At 34.6% G+C, this 12,690-nt stretch overlaps 1 protein-coding gene across 1 annotated transcript; it reads right to left on the reverse strand.

Moving 5' to 3' along the window:
• Positions 1 to 5,843: 5,843 nt before the first annotated feature.
• LOC148621426 (uncharacterized) lies at positions 5,844 to 8,557 on the reverse strand. The gene is made up of 4 exons (XM_088573997.1): positions 8,402 to 8,557; positions 7,491 to 7,571; positions 6,963 to 7,067; positions 5,844 to 6,024 (listed from the first exon to the last, which is right to left on the reverse strand). Exons 1-4 carry the CDS (start codon positions 8,423 to 8,425, stop codon positions 5,878 to 5,880), a joined length of 357 nt encoding a protein of 118 aa, XP_088430123.1. The 5' UTR covers positions 8,426 to 8,557; the 3' UTR covers positions 5,844 to 5,877.
• Positions 8,558 to 12,690: the final 4,133 nt, after the last annotated feature.

Genomic DNA, 12,690 nt, shown 5'->3' on the forward strand with positions numbered 1-12,690 from the left:
AATGTTAAGCAGTTTTATGTACGTCCGGCCTAAGAGTACTATTTTCGTACAATATGCATTGGAACATACTTTTTCTGCTGTGTTACCGAGCTTTGACGTTGTATATAAGTGAAGAGATTCATCTCGTTCAGTTACCTCGTGTCCTATTCACATAGGCTTACCCACTATCAAGTATGCAGCATAGTAATAGTATTCATATACTAGATGTTTGTTTGTTGGGGTTTAACGTCCGAGCAGCAATATTTCAGCTATATTCAGATGATGAACATGAAATTGATGATAAAATGAACATGAAATGATGATGAAATGAAAAAGGGATGGGACACAAGGACAATGGGGTCGACAAATTTTGATTGCCACTGGAAATAGGGAGAGGTAGGTAGGGTCGGGTAATTTAGCCTCCTGTGGCGGAGCCCTATGATTCCTACTCCGGGAGAATACCACAGCAGGGTTCTTTAACGTGCGAGGAACGTGGCATCTTTCCCAACACGGTGCACCACTATGGTTTGCGGTCAGGTTTTCCGTATTATAGCCTGACAACCCCAGCATGTAACACGCCAGGGGTACCCCATTCCACCACCTGGGGCACACATCCCAGTTGCTCTGTGGGCAGAGCGCCCTAGCCCCGGGCTAGGGTTCTAAGCACTTTTTAGTCGCCTTTTACGACAAGCTTAGAGCTACTACAGGCCTATTCTTTGAACACCCGGACCTGCACGGGCATTCATATACTAGAATTGACAGTCTTAATTATAAAGTACAATGATGTCTTAAACATCCTGACTTAGTAAACCGTACAACAAACTGCTTTCTTTAAAATCTCGACCCCAAGTACCTCTGTTTTCTACTACTGAGGTTTTTTTTATGTCAAGGGAGATAACTATTCCTCTATTAAAATCATGATTTAAACTGTAAACTACGTCTTCACTAAAATCCTTTACCACATGTTTGGTTGCATTAAAACTCTTTTAGTTATTCTGGAAAAGTTAGTAAAACTGTGTGTTTTCCATAGGTACTTGGGGTTGGGAATTTGTTTTATTTTATTTTATTTTATTTTATTTTTTTTTTTGTTAAAAAGAAAAAAGGTAAATTAAAAGGTCAATTGTTAAAGAATAATTGAAACGTCTTTCCCATCCATTCTCCTCGGACTGCAATCACGTTCTGGAGATATGACCTTTGCCTCACAGCAATTGGTACAATGTAATATTGACTACAGAGACCGATCCGATTGGTAGTTTATACGGTCTTGACTATCCTTGCGGATCTCGCAAGACCGCCCCTTGCGGGGATTGTGTTAATAGATGTCTGGTAGTAGTTTGAGGTAGAGTCAACGTGTAGAGTGACTACAGAGACTACTACTAAGGGTTTTTTTAACGTCCTTACTTGCTGACATATTCCTTCACTCTTATGAGGCTGACTTCATAGCTGATCTAATCCGAAAGAAAGAATATCGTTTAGCTAGATCCTTTAATCTCAGTTTCCGCTGTATAGATGACGTATTATCTTTCAACAATCTTAATTTCGGGGATCAAATACATCGCATCTACCCCAAAGAACTTCAGATAAAGGATACTATAGACACTGTGAGGTCAGCTTCATATCTTGACCTACACTTAGAATCGATGGTAAAAGAAAACTATTGACCAGACTTTACGACAAACGTTATGACTTTTCATTCTGAATTGTCAACTTTCCTTTCATCTGTGGCAACATCCCTTCAGCACCTGCGTATGGAGTGTTCATATCACAACTCATACGTTATGCTAGAGCTTGCTGAAACTACGCAGACTTCTAACAAATAGGCTTATGGAACAGGGTTATGTTGCTACAAAATTGAAGTGATCACTACAAAAGTTTTATGGTCGTCATCATGAACTCGTGGATCGCTATGGTTTATCCATCTGCGCCATGAAAACAGATTTGTTCGACGTGTCATAGTTTTCCTTTCCTCTTTCGTCTACCCAGGACATGACTTTTTAGGAACAACTCGGTGGGTGTTCCTAGAAAAACAGAGCACTCTTACTCTACCGACGCATCTGCACCATGCTCCCAGTTTTTAGTGTAGTCCGTGTTGCTCATTTGCTTTTGTTACTTTGTATGTGTGATTTTAGTTACGTTATGTTCTTTGTTGTGTATATCTGTTTTCCATGTCTCACTGGTCTCTGTCCCTGGATTACATTCTTTTTATTACCGCTATAACCTTGGTTCCCTTGATTAATCCTTTACAACTCTTACGAGTCTCGCAGTGACGATGATGATAGGAGATTTTTACGGTCTTGACTATCCTTACGGATCTCGCACGACCGCCCCTTACGGGGATTCTGTTAGTAATGGCCAGTTAGTAGTAGAAGGTAGCGGAGCCCGGCCTTCGGGATACCTGACCGAAGAACTCAGAGTATGTCCTACTAGCGGCTGGGCTGCAGTGTTGACGCTCTGGCCTACTCCCAGACCCACGTCGGTCCGAGAGCGTTTCCCCACTCTAACTATTTGGAAGTACGTCAACGTGTAGAGTGGCTCGCAGTGACTAACTAAAGGGGTTTTTAACGTCCTTGACTACCCTGTCGGGTCTCGCACGGACGGCCCAATTTGGTGGGCTTTACATAATTTTGCTATTAATTTAAATTGTATCTTTAATTTTGAGAGTGCTTTATTTTGACTACTTTTAATCAGAGTACACACAAATAATGCACTTACAATGCATAGGTCTAGGTTCAATATGTTTTTTTGGTACTACATAGGGGGGGAGTGGCCATTTGATCCGGAAGTGGTTAGTGAGACCTTAAAAACATTTCAGGAGTTTTTATGTCTTTCTTTTTTTCACATTTATGAAAGCTTGTGGTATTGTAAGTTTAATAAGACCAAAACTAAGAAAATCAGACAGGACTAGAAAGAAATTGTCATTTTTATATCATGCCCCTCAGTGATATTTTCCCTAAATACTAAAAAATGACAATTTTAACTAACTTGTCACACCAAATTGATATCTATGATAATTCAAGAAGTTGTAATAGTAAATATATTTATCATTACGAAAACAAAATGACAGATTTCAACAATTTATATCATACCTATTTCATCACTGTGTGATTCTTAGTCTGTGCTGTATGACCATGTGAGTAATTTGAAAATCCCAAGCAGTGATGTAAGGTATTTCAGGGATGACGTCGCTATGTTGTTTTTTTTTTTACAATATCTTGCATAATGCTTAAACTATTAAACTTAAACTTAAAATATAGCCAGATTACCAATATCACTAGACTGATATTATGTGAAAATGGAAATAATGACCAGGAAAGGCAATTTTCATCAAATTATGCATTTCTCTTAAATATGTCATAATTTAGCTATGGTCTCACTAACCACTTCTAACGTTTCCATTACTTTACATGTTAAACAAGTAATTTTCAATGCTTCACTGTGAATTCCCAGGACACCTTGAAATTACGTTACATACCATTACAAAGCTTGGAAAATAAGGCTTTCAAAATCATTACTCTAATGGTACGATGTCCGTAGAAATTTTTCACAAAATTTACTTGAATAAAAAATACTGAAAATCAACATTTTTACCTTTTCTGTTAACTGACAGCATGGAGGCAAATTACTCACACATGTAATAAAAATGAATATTCATACACTTTTGTAGTAAATTACATATATGATATTAAAGTACACATTCTCAGCTCTATTTTGACTACTTTTAATCAGAATACACACAAAAAAATGCACTTACAATTCATAGGTCTAGGTTCATTGTGTTTTTGGTACAACATAGGGGGTGGCCATTAACCCGGGAGTGGTTAGTGAGACCCAAAGTAAAGGTCTCAATTGTCACTTTCACGTCAAATGGCCACCCCTCTATATAGTAGTAAAAACACACTTAACCTTGGATTATGCATTGTAAATGGAGTATCTGAGTGTGTATTGGTCAAATGTGGTCAAAATAAAACTCCGGTTGTAAGCTTTAAAATCTTACTTTTAAGCCACTACAAAAGTGTATGAATATTATGTACAAGTGTGAGTAATTTGCCTCCGTTGTGTAAGTTGGCAAATCAATGTTGGAACATTATGACTTTTCAGTATAACTGTACAATGACGGTTTAAATTTTAATAACCAAGAAGTCGGTCTCCGTTCTTGTCTTTTAAAGTCAACTAAAAGAATCGATTGAAATTGATTCAGTACATGAGTACTTTGATTTTTCTATTGAAAATTATTAATACATGTTTATTTATCGTGATATTCTCGCAATGCTATTGTTTAAATGTTAGGCGATACATGGGCTTGTCTTGTAGGTAAAGATCGTAAATAGTGGTTTTTACTGTTGAAAATCTGGACATCTGCGATTGGGAGGCCTATATATAAATTACGTTACGGTATAAGGCCACCTGAAAAATGTATTGGAAGTATACTTTAAAAGACAGTTTTCAGAAACTAACACATTCATGGATGTATTAACATTATTTACTTATTGTCTTATCAGAAGATTTATCGTATCTTTGTTCGAGAAACGTCAAGACTCACTGCGGCTATATATTATTGTACCATGATTCATCGTTACTCAAGTACGGTACTGAAATTTGTTATTGTATTCATTTTTGAGCAGTATGAAAAGTAAGAATAAACAAGGATATTTAACAAAATTTAAAACTTCATTGTTCTTTACTTTCATGTTTCATTTTTTTTTAGTTACGACGCTTTGACCACCATGTAATAATGATTACGTACGCTGTTTCAAACAAAATATAAAACTGTCATGCAACTATATGTGCATTCATGGATTCATTTTAAGCTTTGAATTAAGGTAGTGAAGGTTTTTAATTATAAGCAGCACAGAATTAATCATTGAGCACGAGACAATCATTCTCACTTTTAAAGACAGAGGTGATATTAAATTACCAAAATCGATTAATACACCACTCATCAAATACCGCGAATATAGTTCTAAATGTCGATTGAGAGTTCTCATAATATAAATACTGCCTAACCAGTAGTTATAACTCATACTTTAAACATATAAACAAAAAAATAAAGCAAATAAGTGCCTAATCGAGATGAATTAGAATATCTTATCAAAGTTTGACAAACAACCACGTAATCAGGGAAACCTCAAATCTTGTCGAAAACTTGTCAAATAGTACTGCCCCTTGTTTCTGAACAATATGGAGCTTTCGGTTTGTGTGTATCTAAAATAGTTTTTCCGCTACGGGGCAGATAACTCTGGACCGACAAATGATCACGTCTCACAGGGTGAATTCCAAAGTCTTATCTCAGTTTGCAAAGGATGGTCAAAATCTTGTCGTGATACGATTTAATCAAACGCAGGCAAATTGGGCGGAAGAAAAAAAAAGAATAATAATAATCAGAAGAAATAAAAGGTCTTCCCATTGAAATGGGAAAGACCTTAATTACGAAAAAAAGTGTTATAGGGGGCCGACAGGTATATAAATACCAGTCGTCCCCCATATATCAGAATACTTCATATGAATAGTAAAAGTGCAATATTTGCTATTAAAACACATGATATCGTATTTTTTTTAACAAAAACACAAAAAATGCCTAGCCCAAGTACCTGTGTGTTTTCCACCAAAGACAGACCAAAAGTAGTCGAATCGAAAATTATTATTTAGGCTAAAACTTTCAAATGCTGAAATTTGCGACATTGGGAAATATATAGTTTACAAAGTCAAGTAATATTAACTAAGACAGTACTTTCGCGTACATGCATATATTTAGGTACTCCATGTAGTCCGGGCTACATGTATCCTCGACGATATATATGCACTTGTAAATATGCATTGTGAAGGTCCCGGGGCAAACTTCTAGGTAAATTAGAAACAATGATGAATAAAATAAAAAGTGAATTTATTAAGATATGAAATCTATTTTGTCTTGTCTTTGCACAACCATAGCGTCGCGTTTCCGAGTGAACATAATCCTTCAAATGCGTGCAGATCCTGTTGATAACGAGACTTTGGTGCCTGTATGAAGTATTCACTCCTTTTATACATCATATACAAAAGTCTTGACTGAAATAAATTTTTAAAAACTCCATTTACAGTTGGTTTATATGCAAAACAAGTACTATCTTTAAAAAAAGATAGCCGACGCGATAATTTTTTCGAACGGCACTTTGTTATCAGAATTTGGCCAATCGGGAAACAGTATTGCGGTCAGGCGACTTGCGTTTCCATGGAAGAGAGCCTTTAAGGTCAGAGTGTAAAAAGCAAAAATATACCGACTGCGTCGGAAAAAAACGCATGTCCTCACACCCTAAACTAAACTATCATATATTCAGAGGGAATCCAGGCAGTGGGTTGCACATGATAAATTTTATTTTCAAAAACTTTCCACTCATTTCATATCACAAATGCATCCTTTCTCAAAGTTGATTTTGTTTTTTTATGAACTTCAACAATTAACGAGAAATAAATAGAAAGCATTGAAAATCATTGAAGAACGGGAGATAACTCTTTGATCTGAGCAAATTTTGTTTGCTTTGTTAAGAAAATTTTAAATCTTTCTCTGAGCCATCCATTGTTAATTTAGAACAAACTTTATACTATTTGACATAATACATATGATGTATACATTACCCATTTTGACGAGAATGTTACCCTGTGCAACCCTTATCATAGGACCTGTCTGTTTTTACATGGACATCGTCTTAAAAAATTGTCTTAACTCTTATAAAATTCAAGTGATAAAATTTTTCCCTTTATATAAACAAGCACATATTGTGTTCTTACTATCTAACAACTTGCATGAAATCCTATGCATACTAAAACATCGCGGTTCATCCCAATATATTATGCTGGGACTTTAAAAACTTAGAGGACACCCACGGGGGAAAACACTGCACTGCTACAAATTTTGTTATTATTATCATTATTATTTCTTTAGATTAAGAGAAAATATAGTCCAAAAACAGCGCAAGCAGCTTTCTTTAGATGTGAAAAAAACCTACTTCAACTTCCAACAATTTGACAGGATCGTGTAAGTCAGTTCTGTTCTGAGCAGTAGTGTTACAGATATAGCAGTCGTTCATTATCCTAGTCGCTATCAAGTGGTTCTGTAAAAAAAGACAACTCATTTTACCATATCTAAGAATGAAAATAATTTTGAATAAATATGAGTGATCGCTAAACGGATAATTCCTTAAATTCAATTTTTAGTGTCGGTGTTCGCTCATTTCTCCTTCCTGTGAATGTACTGCATCCATGAAGGGTAGTAACAAATTTACCGAACTGATAAAATCTCGACAGTAGTCAAAAGGAGTAGTAAAAAGGGATTTTCATATAACAAACGGCAATATCAGGGTAAAAACTTTTACCGGAAAGTTGTAAACCACCGCAATGGTCCTTACTTGATACCTTCATTAGCGAGCATGCAGTTTCAAAATGAAAGGTAGGTAAAACCATACAAAATGGTCAATATATGTATACCCTTTTAACGGTGGCACGGGGTAAAACAAGATTAAATTAACTGTACTTACAGCCCACGGAAAGTATCTGAAGGCATAGAACTGGTGTTTTGCATGCTGGCAATAAGCATAAACCAAAAATAGTAGACAAACCTAGGCAATTAACAAAACACTTCTATCAGTTAAATATCACCGAATTTTTCATGTTGTTTTGTAGCAAAAAAACACACTAATCGTATTACATTTCAATAAAATGGGTCTACAATATAATGCAGTTTGAACTGTGAGAAAAACGACTGAGAAACAAAAATACGGCTTTAAAGGGGTTAAGTTGCTCGATTCTAACGAACAACACAGGCAATGCTTTTTCTATTTTTTTTTTTCTTTTGTAATTACAAAAACTTCGTTGTAAAAAATCTCTTTCTTGTCCTTGTATACTAAGTATGTACGGATCAACTACGTTCTTTGTCGGCACCAGATAGTATTCATAGTCGGGTCCGTACGTCTGAAGAAGATTGGCCAACCTTATACGCAGGTGATATACTCGCTATTTAACAGATTTAACACAATCATTGGATATTCTGCATAGAGGATACCTATATTCTTTACTCATCTTGGCTAAGCTAAATGAGTGTTACATAGTAATCAAACTAGTCATAGGTCTGCGGAAGAGATAGTCAGCAAGGCATGGGAAAATAAAGGGTATTTAGTTTCTAATACCGGAATGTGATTTCAGTGAGCAACTATTCGTCTTGGAGATAATTTATGGTGAATAGTTTGTCAAAATTAAAAAAAACGTTATAGAGTAAGAAATAAATTACAAAAAATTACAATGGTGTATTCCCCTTATACTTAAGAAAAAACAAATATTTGCAGGATATCTAATAAAATTAATATATGTTTGTGTAGATTTTTGCTTCTATTCAATTTTCTTAAACATAGATCTGAATTAACGAAATATTCATAGAAGAAGTTGCTCTGACCTTTACGACATCAAAATTTTTCATTTCTCTTCAGATGTGTATGTTGTAAGTGCTGCCTTGTTTTCTTATCTTTCAATACATGTATAAGTCATCTTGGTACATGTCGTCTGTTTAGTAACTGTTACATGTACTTTTTGCAAGTATAATTTAATGTCTAAGTATTATCAAGTAGTTTGTTGCACTGTGCCTCTTAAGGTAGATCACGCCTATAACACTGGGCATTCTTTTCTGTCATCTTACAAAAAAAAACCACACACACATATTGTCAATGAATTACAGTAATAATGTTTAAAATGGTGTAAACACATCATGTTGAAATTATTTTAAAATATTTTTTGATTTAAAAATTGAATGGTAAAATTACAAACATTAAATTGTATAAAGCATCTTTTAAGGGTAGATAAATGGCAGGAACATGTCCTATAGAAATGTAATGAGAATGTTAGTTTTTTTAAATATTGCAAGAAAAAGAGTGTTTGGTGACCCCCCCCCCCACAATTTTCTTTTTAAAATATGAAAGTATGTCAGTTAAGTGTTCTTTACCTAAATTAAGAAGAAATTCTACCAACCACTAGCTTTTTTGGTAGTTTGAGAAATAAGGAAATTCCCACAGAATTCATATAAAAATTGTCTTTATTAAGGCTCAGTTATCTTGGAAACAAGATCGGTGTTCATTCAAAGTAATCTTCCAGATAAACTAGGAAAATTTATCTACTCTATATATAAGTTTTGGTCTACCTTTTGAGTGATAAAACAATTATAAAACTAGACATTACCTCTATAACGGGACTAATACCCCTCAGCATGTTGAACCCTGTACATTTAGGGTCCAATTTGGACACATGATTCGCAGTGGACACAATTTTGATGAGGGATAAACAAAGCACTTTTAGACACACAATATTGCTGTCATTTCTGAAACATACAACTCCAAAACCACAAACAGTACTATTTACTTATTTTGACAGCATAATGACCGAAAAAGACTACAAATTTGCTTTAAACATACATTCTTGACAATATACACATCCCAATATATGGTAATATTGAGTTTCATAACAATGCTGCAAGTTGTTGAGGAAGAGTTGCAGATACACACATCAAACAAGTTCAAACAGTCGTCACTTCTGGCTAAAAACCACTAATTCCACTTCCCATAGGCTTCTATGCTAATTTCACAATATTCAATGGCTTCTCTGGACTTTACCTTAACTTTAACCTGCAGAGGGCTATATATCAGCATGATTCTACATATGTCAGCTCACAATCCTCAGAATGGCATGTGGGGTTAGCAGACTTGCAGTGCAGTACTGGTCACCGGAAGTGAAGGGTCTATAAATAGCATGGGAAATCCCAGTATTTTCACAAGATAGCGGTATATTTAAAAATCATTATGGAGATTAGGCTTCACATCACAAGAAGCAAAATGCACCTATAAAATGTACAGAAATGTTTTTCCTTTCAGAAACTGTTTAAATTTTTTAAATAAGATGAGAACTTTTTTCACAGCACTATGAGGAACAGGGGTAATTTCTGCGTAGGACTATTTTTGCGTACGTTCCGAATGCTCATTGGTTGAATTGGTGGTCTGTAACCTAAATTCTTCAATTTTGGCCCTAACATAAATTCCTGACAATATTCATATCCAATATGGTCATCTGATGCCCCATTAGGTTCCACTATATAGATAGGTCACTGCAGATCACTTTATGACAATTTGTGGAAATAAAGCTATATTGAGACACTTAAACAAGCAAATCCAGCATTTTTTTCCTGTAAAAAGCATATGTTTTTCAAAACCTTACATTATGGAGATCCATAAAAAAAGATAGATATTCTTTTCTATTTTGTTGATAAAATCTGTAGCCATGGCAACATAATGAAATATACATCAGTTTTCATAACAAACTTTGGGTGCTTTCCCAAAATTAATTGTCAAATAACAGGTTTTCTAAAATATCAGGCACTTAAAAACTGCCAGAAAAAGTAAGTTTGCAAAAACAAATAAAAAGTGGACCTTTTTCTACCCATATGTTCATGATCTTAATTCTAAAAGCCTGTTGGTGCAAGGAAGAGAATCCAATCCAATGAGGACCCCTATCTTTCCAGATAGCTTAAAACATACATTTTACACCTGTTTACAAGTATTCACAAGTATTGTATATACGATTGCTCTACTACTCACAATCAATATTTCCCACCAAGTTTCACCTTTTATTTTTAAATTTTACAAAATTAGACCGGGTCAGTTTTGTGTACGAAACAGTGCACCTAAATCCCATTTGTATAGTGCAACCTTAAGAAGAAGGATTTGTTTTTACATATAAATATTTTGTATTTATTGGAAAGCTCTATATGAGGATTACAAAAATACCAAATTTATCGATACTCAAGAATAGATATTGATTCTAGAGGCAATCTAATACTTGCCCACCTCCATCAGATTCAATGCATTTCTACCTTACACTTAGCTGTATGCATGTATGTCATGAAATTCGCTAATTTTTTAATTAAAATAACAAAAAAACACTACAAACAAGAAAGTGGCCAGTTCGCACTGAGGAAACTTTCATGACATTGCATCTTACATGATAAAAATTCAGCATTTTTGGTTGCTAAGGACTTCCTCACACTGACTAAAGCAGCATATTAACACAAGTTGTGATTTCTTACACATTTTATTATAACAAACTTATAAAACATTGGTTTCTATGGTAAAATAATATCATTTTCTGAATGTAGGGTGCATGAAACCTGCCATAAAGTTCCGCTATATAGATAGGTCACTGCAGATCACTTTATGACAATTTGTGGAAATAAAGCTATATTGAGACACTTAAACTAGCAAATCCAACATTTTTTTCCTGTAAAAATTACATATTTTTCAAAACCTTACATTATGGAGATCCATAAAAAAAAGATAGATATTCTTTTCTATTTTGTTATGAAAATCTGTAGCTGTGGTAACATAATAAAAATATACATCAGTTTTCCTAATAAACTTTGGGTGCCTTCCCAAAATTAATTGTCAAATAACAGGTTTTCTAAAATATCAGGCACTTAAAAACTGCCAAAAAAAAAGGTGGCATGGTATTATTGTAAAAAACAAATAAAAATTGGACCTTTTTCTGCTCATTTGGTCATGATTTTAATTCTTAAAGTTCGTGCGAAATTTTGCTTTTTTGAAAAACAGCCTGTTGGTGCAGGGAAGAGAATCCAATCCGAGGACCCAAATCTTTCCGGATAGCTTAAAGCATGCATTTTACACATCTTTACCTTCACAAGTATTGCATCTATTTATGTTCAACATAATCAGTATTTCCACCAAGAATCACCTTTTATTTTAAGTTTTACAAAATTAGACCGAGATCAGTTTTGTGTACGAAACAGTGCACCTAAATCCCATTTGTATAGTGCAACCTTAAGTTTCATAACAATCCTGCTTGTACTTGAGGGGGAATTTGCGGAAACGCATGAGATCAAATTTTGCTGAAAGAAAAAACGCTGAAGTTCAACAGCCGTCATTTCTACAATTTTTGTCCAAACATAAATGACAGTATGCACATCTCTAAGTGGTTATATTACATCCCACAAAGTTTCTTAACAATGCTGAGCTCCTTATTAAATAATTCTAACAGACAGACGGATAGGCAGTGTGAAACCTGATTGACCCGAAAAAAGCAGTGGTCATAAAATATGTTTCACGGTACAGATTGATACCACTATAACTGATAAATCCCTAATATTAACAACATTTGAAGACTCTTCAGTCATGGATCCAGGGAGGCTTCCATTCTTTGGATACCTTTCTTTTTGTTTAAAAATGTTGTTTTAGCCAAAAATGAGAAGTTGAAAACCTCAAACCTCCCTTTTTAAACTTCTGCATCCTCCCCTGGTCTAAATAACTACGACTAATTGATTCTGTCAAGTACATTACCATATTTGGTAATAGGAAATGTTATTATTAGCAAAATGTGTATGTTTTAACTTTCTGGTATTAAGATTTTCACATAAATGATACAAGGAATAAATTCATGGATTTTGGATAAAATCATGCAATTCTTTTGTCAAAGGATGATGATAATGCATCCTCATTCAAAATTGTGGGAAAATCATGCTTCCTCCAAAAATATTCTAATCCTAGCATTTGTTTTCTTATGTGCATATGAACAGACCTCACAATATTTTAGTTATACACTGTTATAGGTCATAAAGTCTTAAAGGGAGGTCTTCAACCTGTTGATATGAACTGGTCTCAGGGTAGTCATGTATGGAAAATAACATACCAG

Source organism: Perna viridis, chromosome 3 (genome assembly GCF_037379345.1).
Source record: "Perna viridis isolate PV_CMFRI_1.1 ecotype Kerala chromosome 3, ASM3737934v1, whole genome shotgun sequence".
In the NCBI taxonomy this organism is placed as follows: Eukaryota; Metazoa; Mollusca; class Bivalvia; order Mytilida; family Mytilidae; genus Perna; species Perna viridis.

What these genes read in the sequence shown, in the direction of transcription:
- LOC148621426 (XM_088573997.1), bottom strand. Translation starts at nt 8,425, where the DNA reads ATGAAAAATTTTGATGTCGTAAAG. An exon ending in TCAGATACTTTCCGTGGGCT is followed by an intron (nt 7,068 to 7,490) that starts GTAAGTACAGTT and finishes CTTTTTTTACAG; the next exon opens with AACCACTTGATAGCGACTAG. An exon ending in TCAAATTGTTGGAAGTTGAA is followed by an intron (nt 6,025 to 6,962) that starts GTAGGTTTTTTT and finishes AATTTATTTCAG; the next exon opens with TCAAGACTTTTGTATATGAT.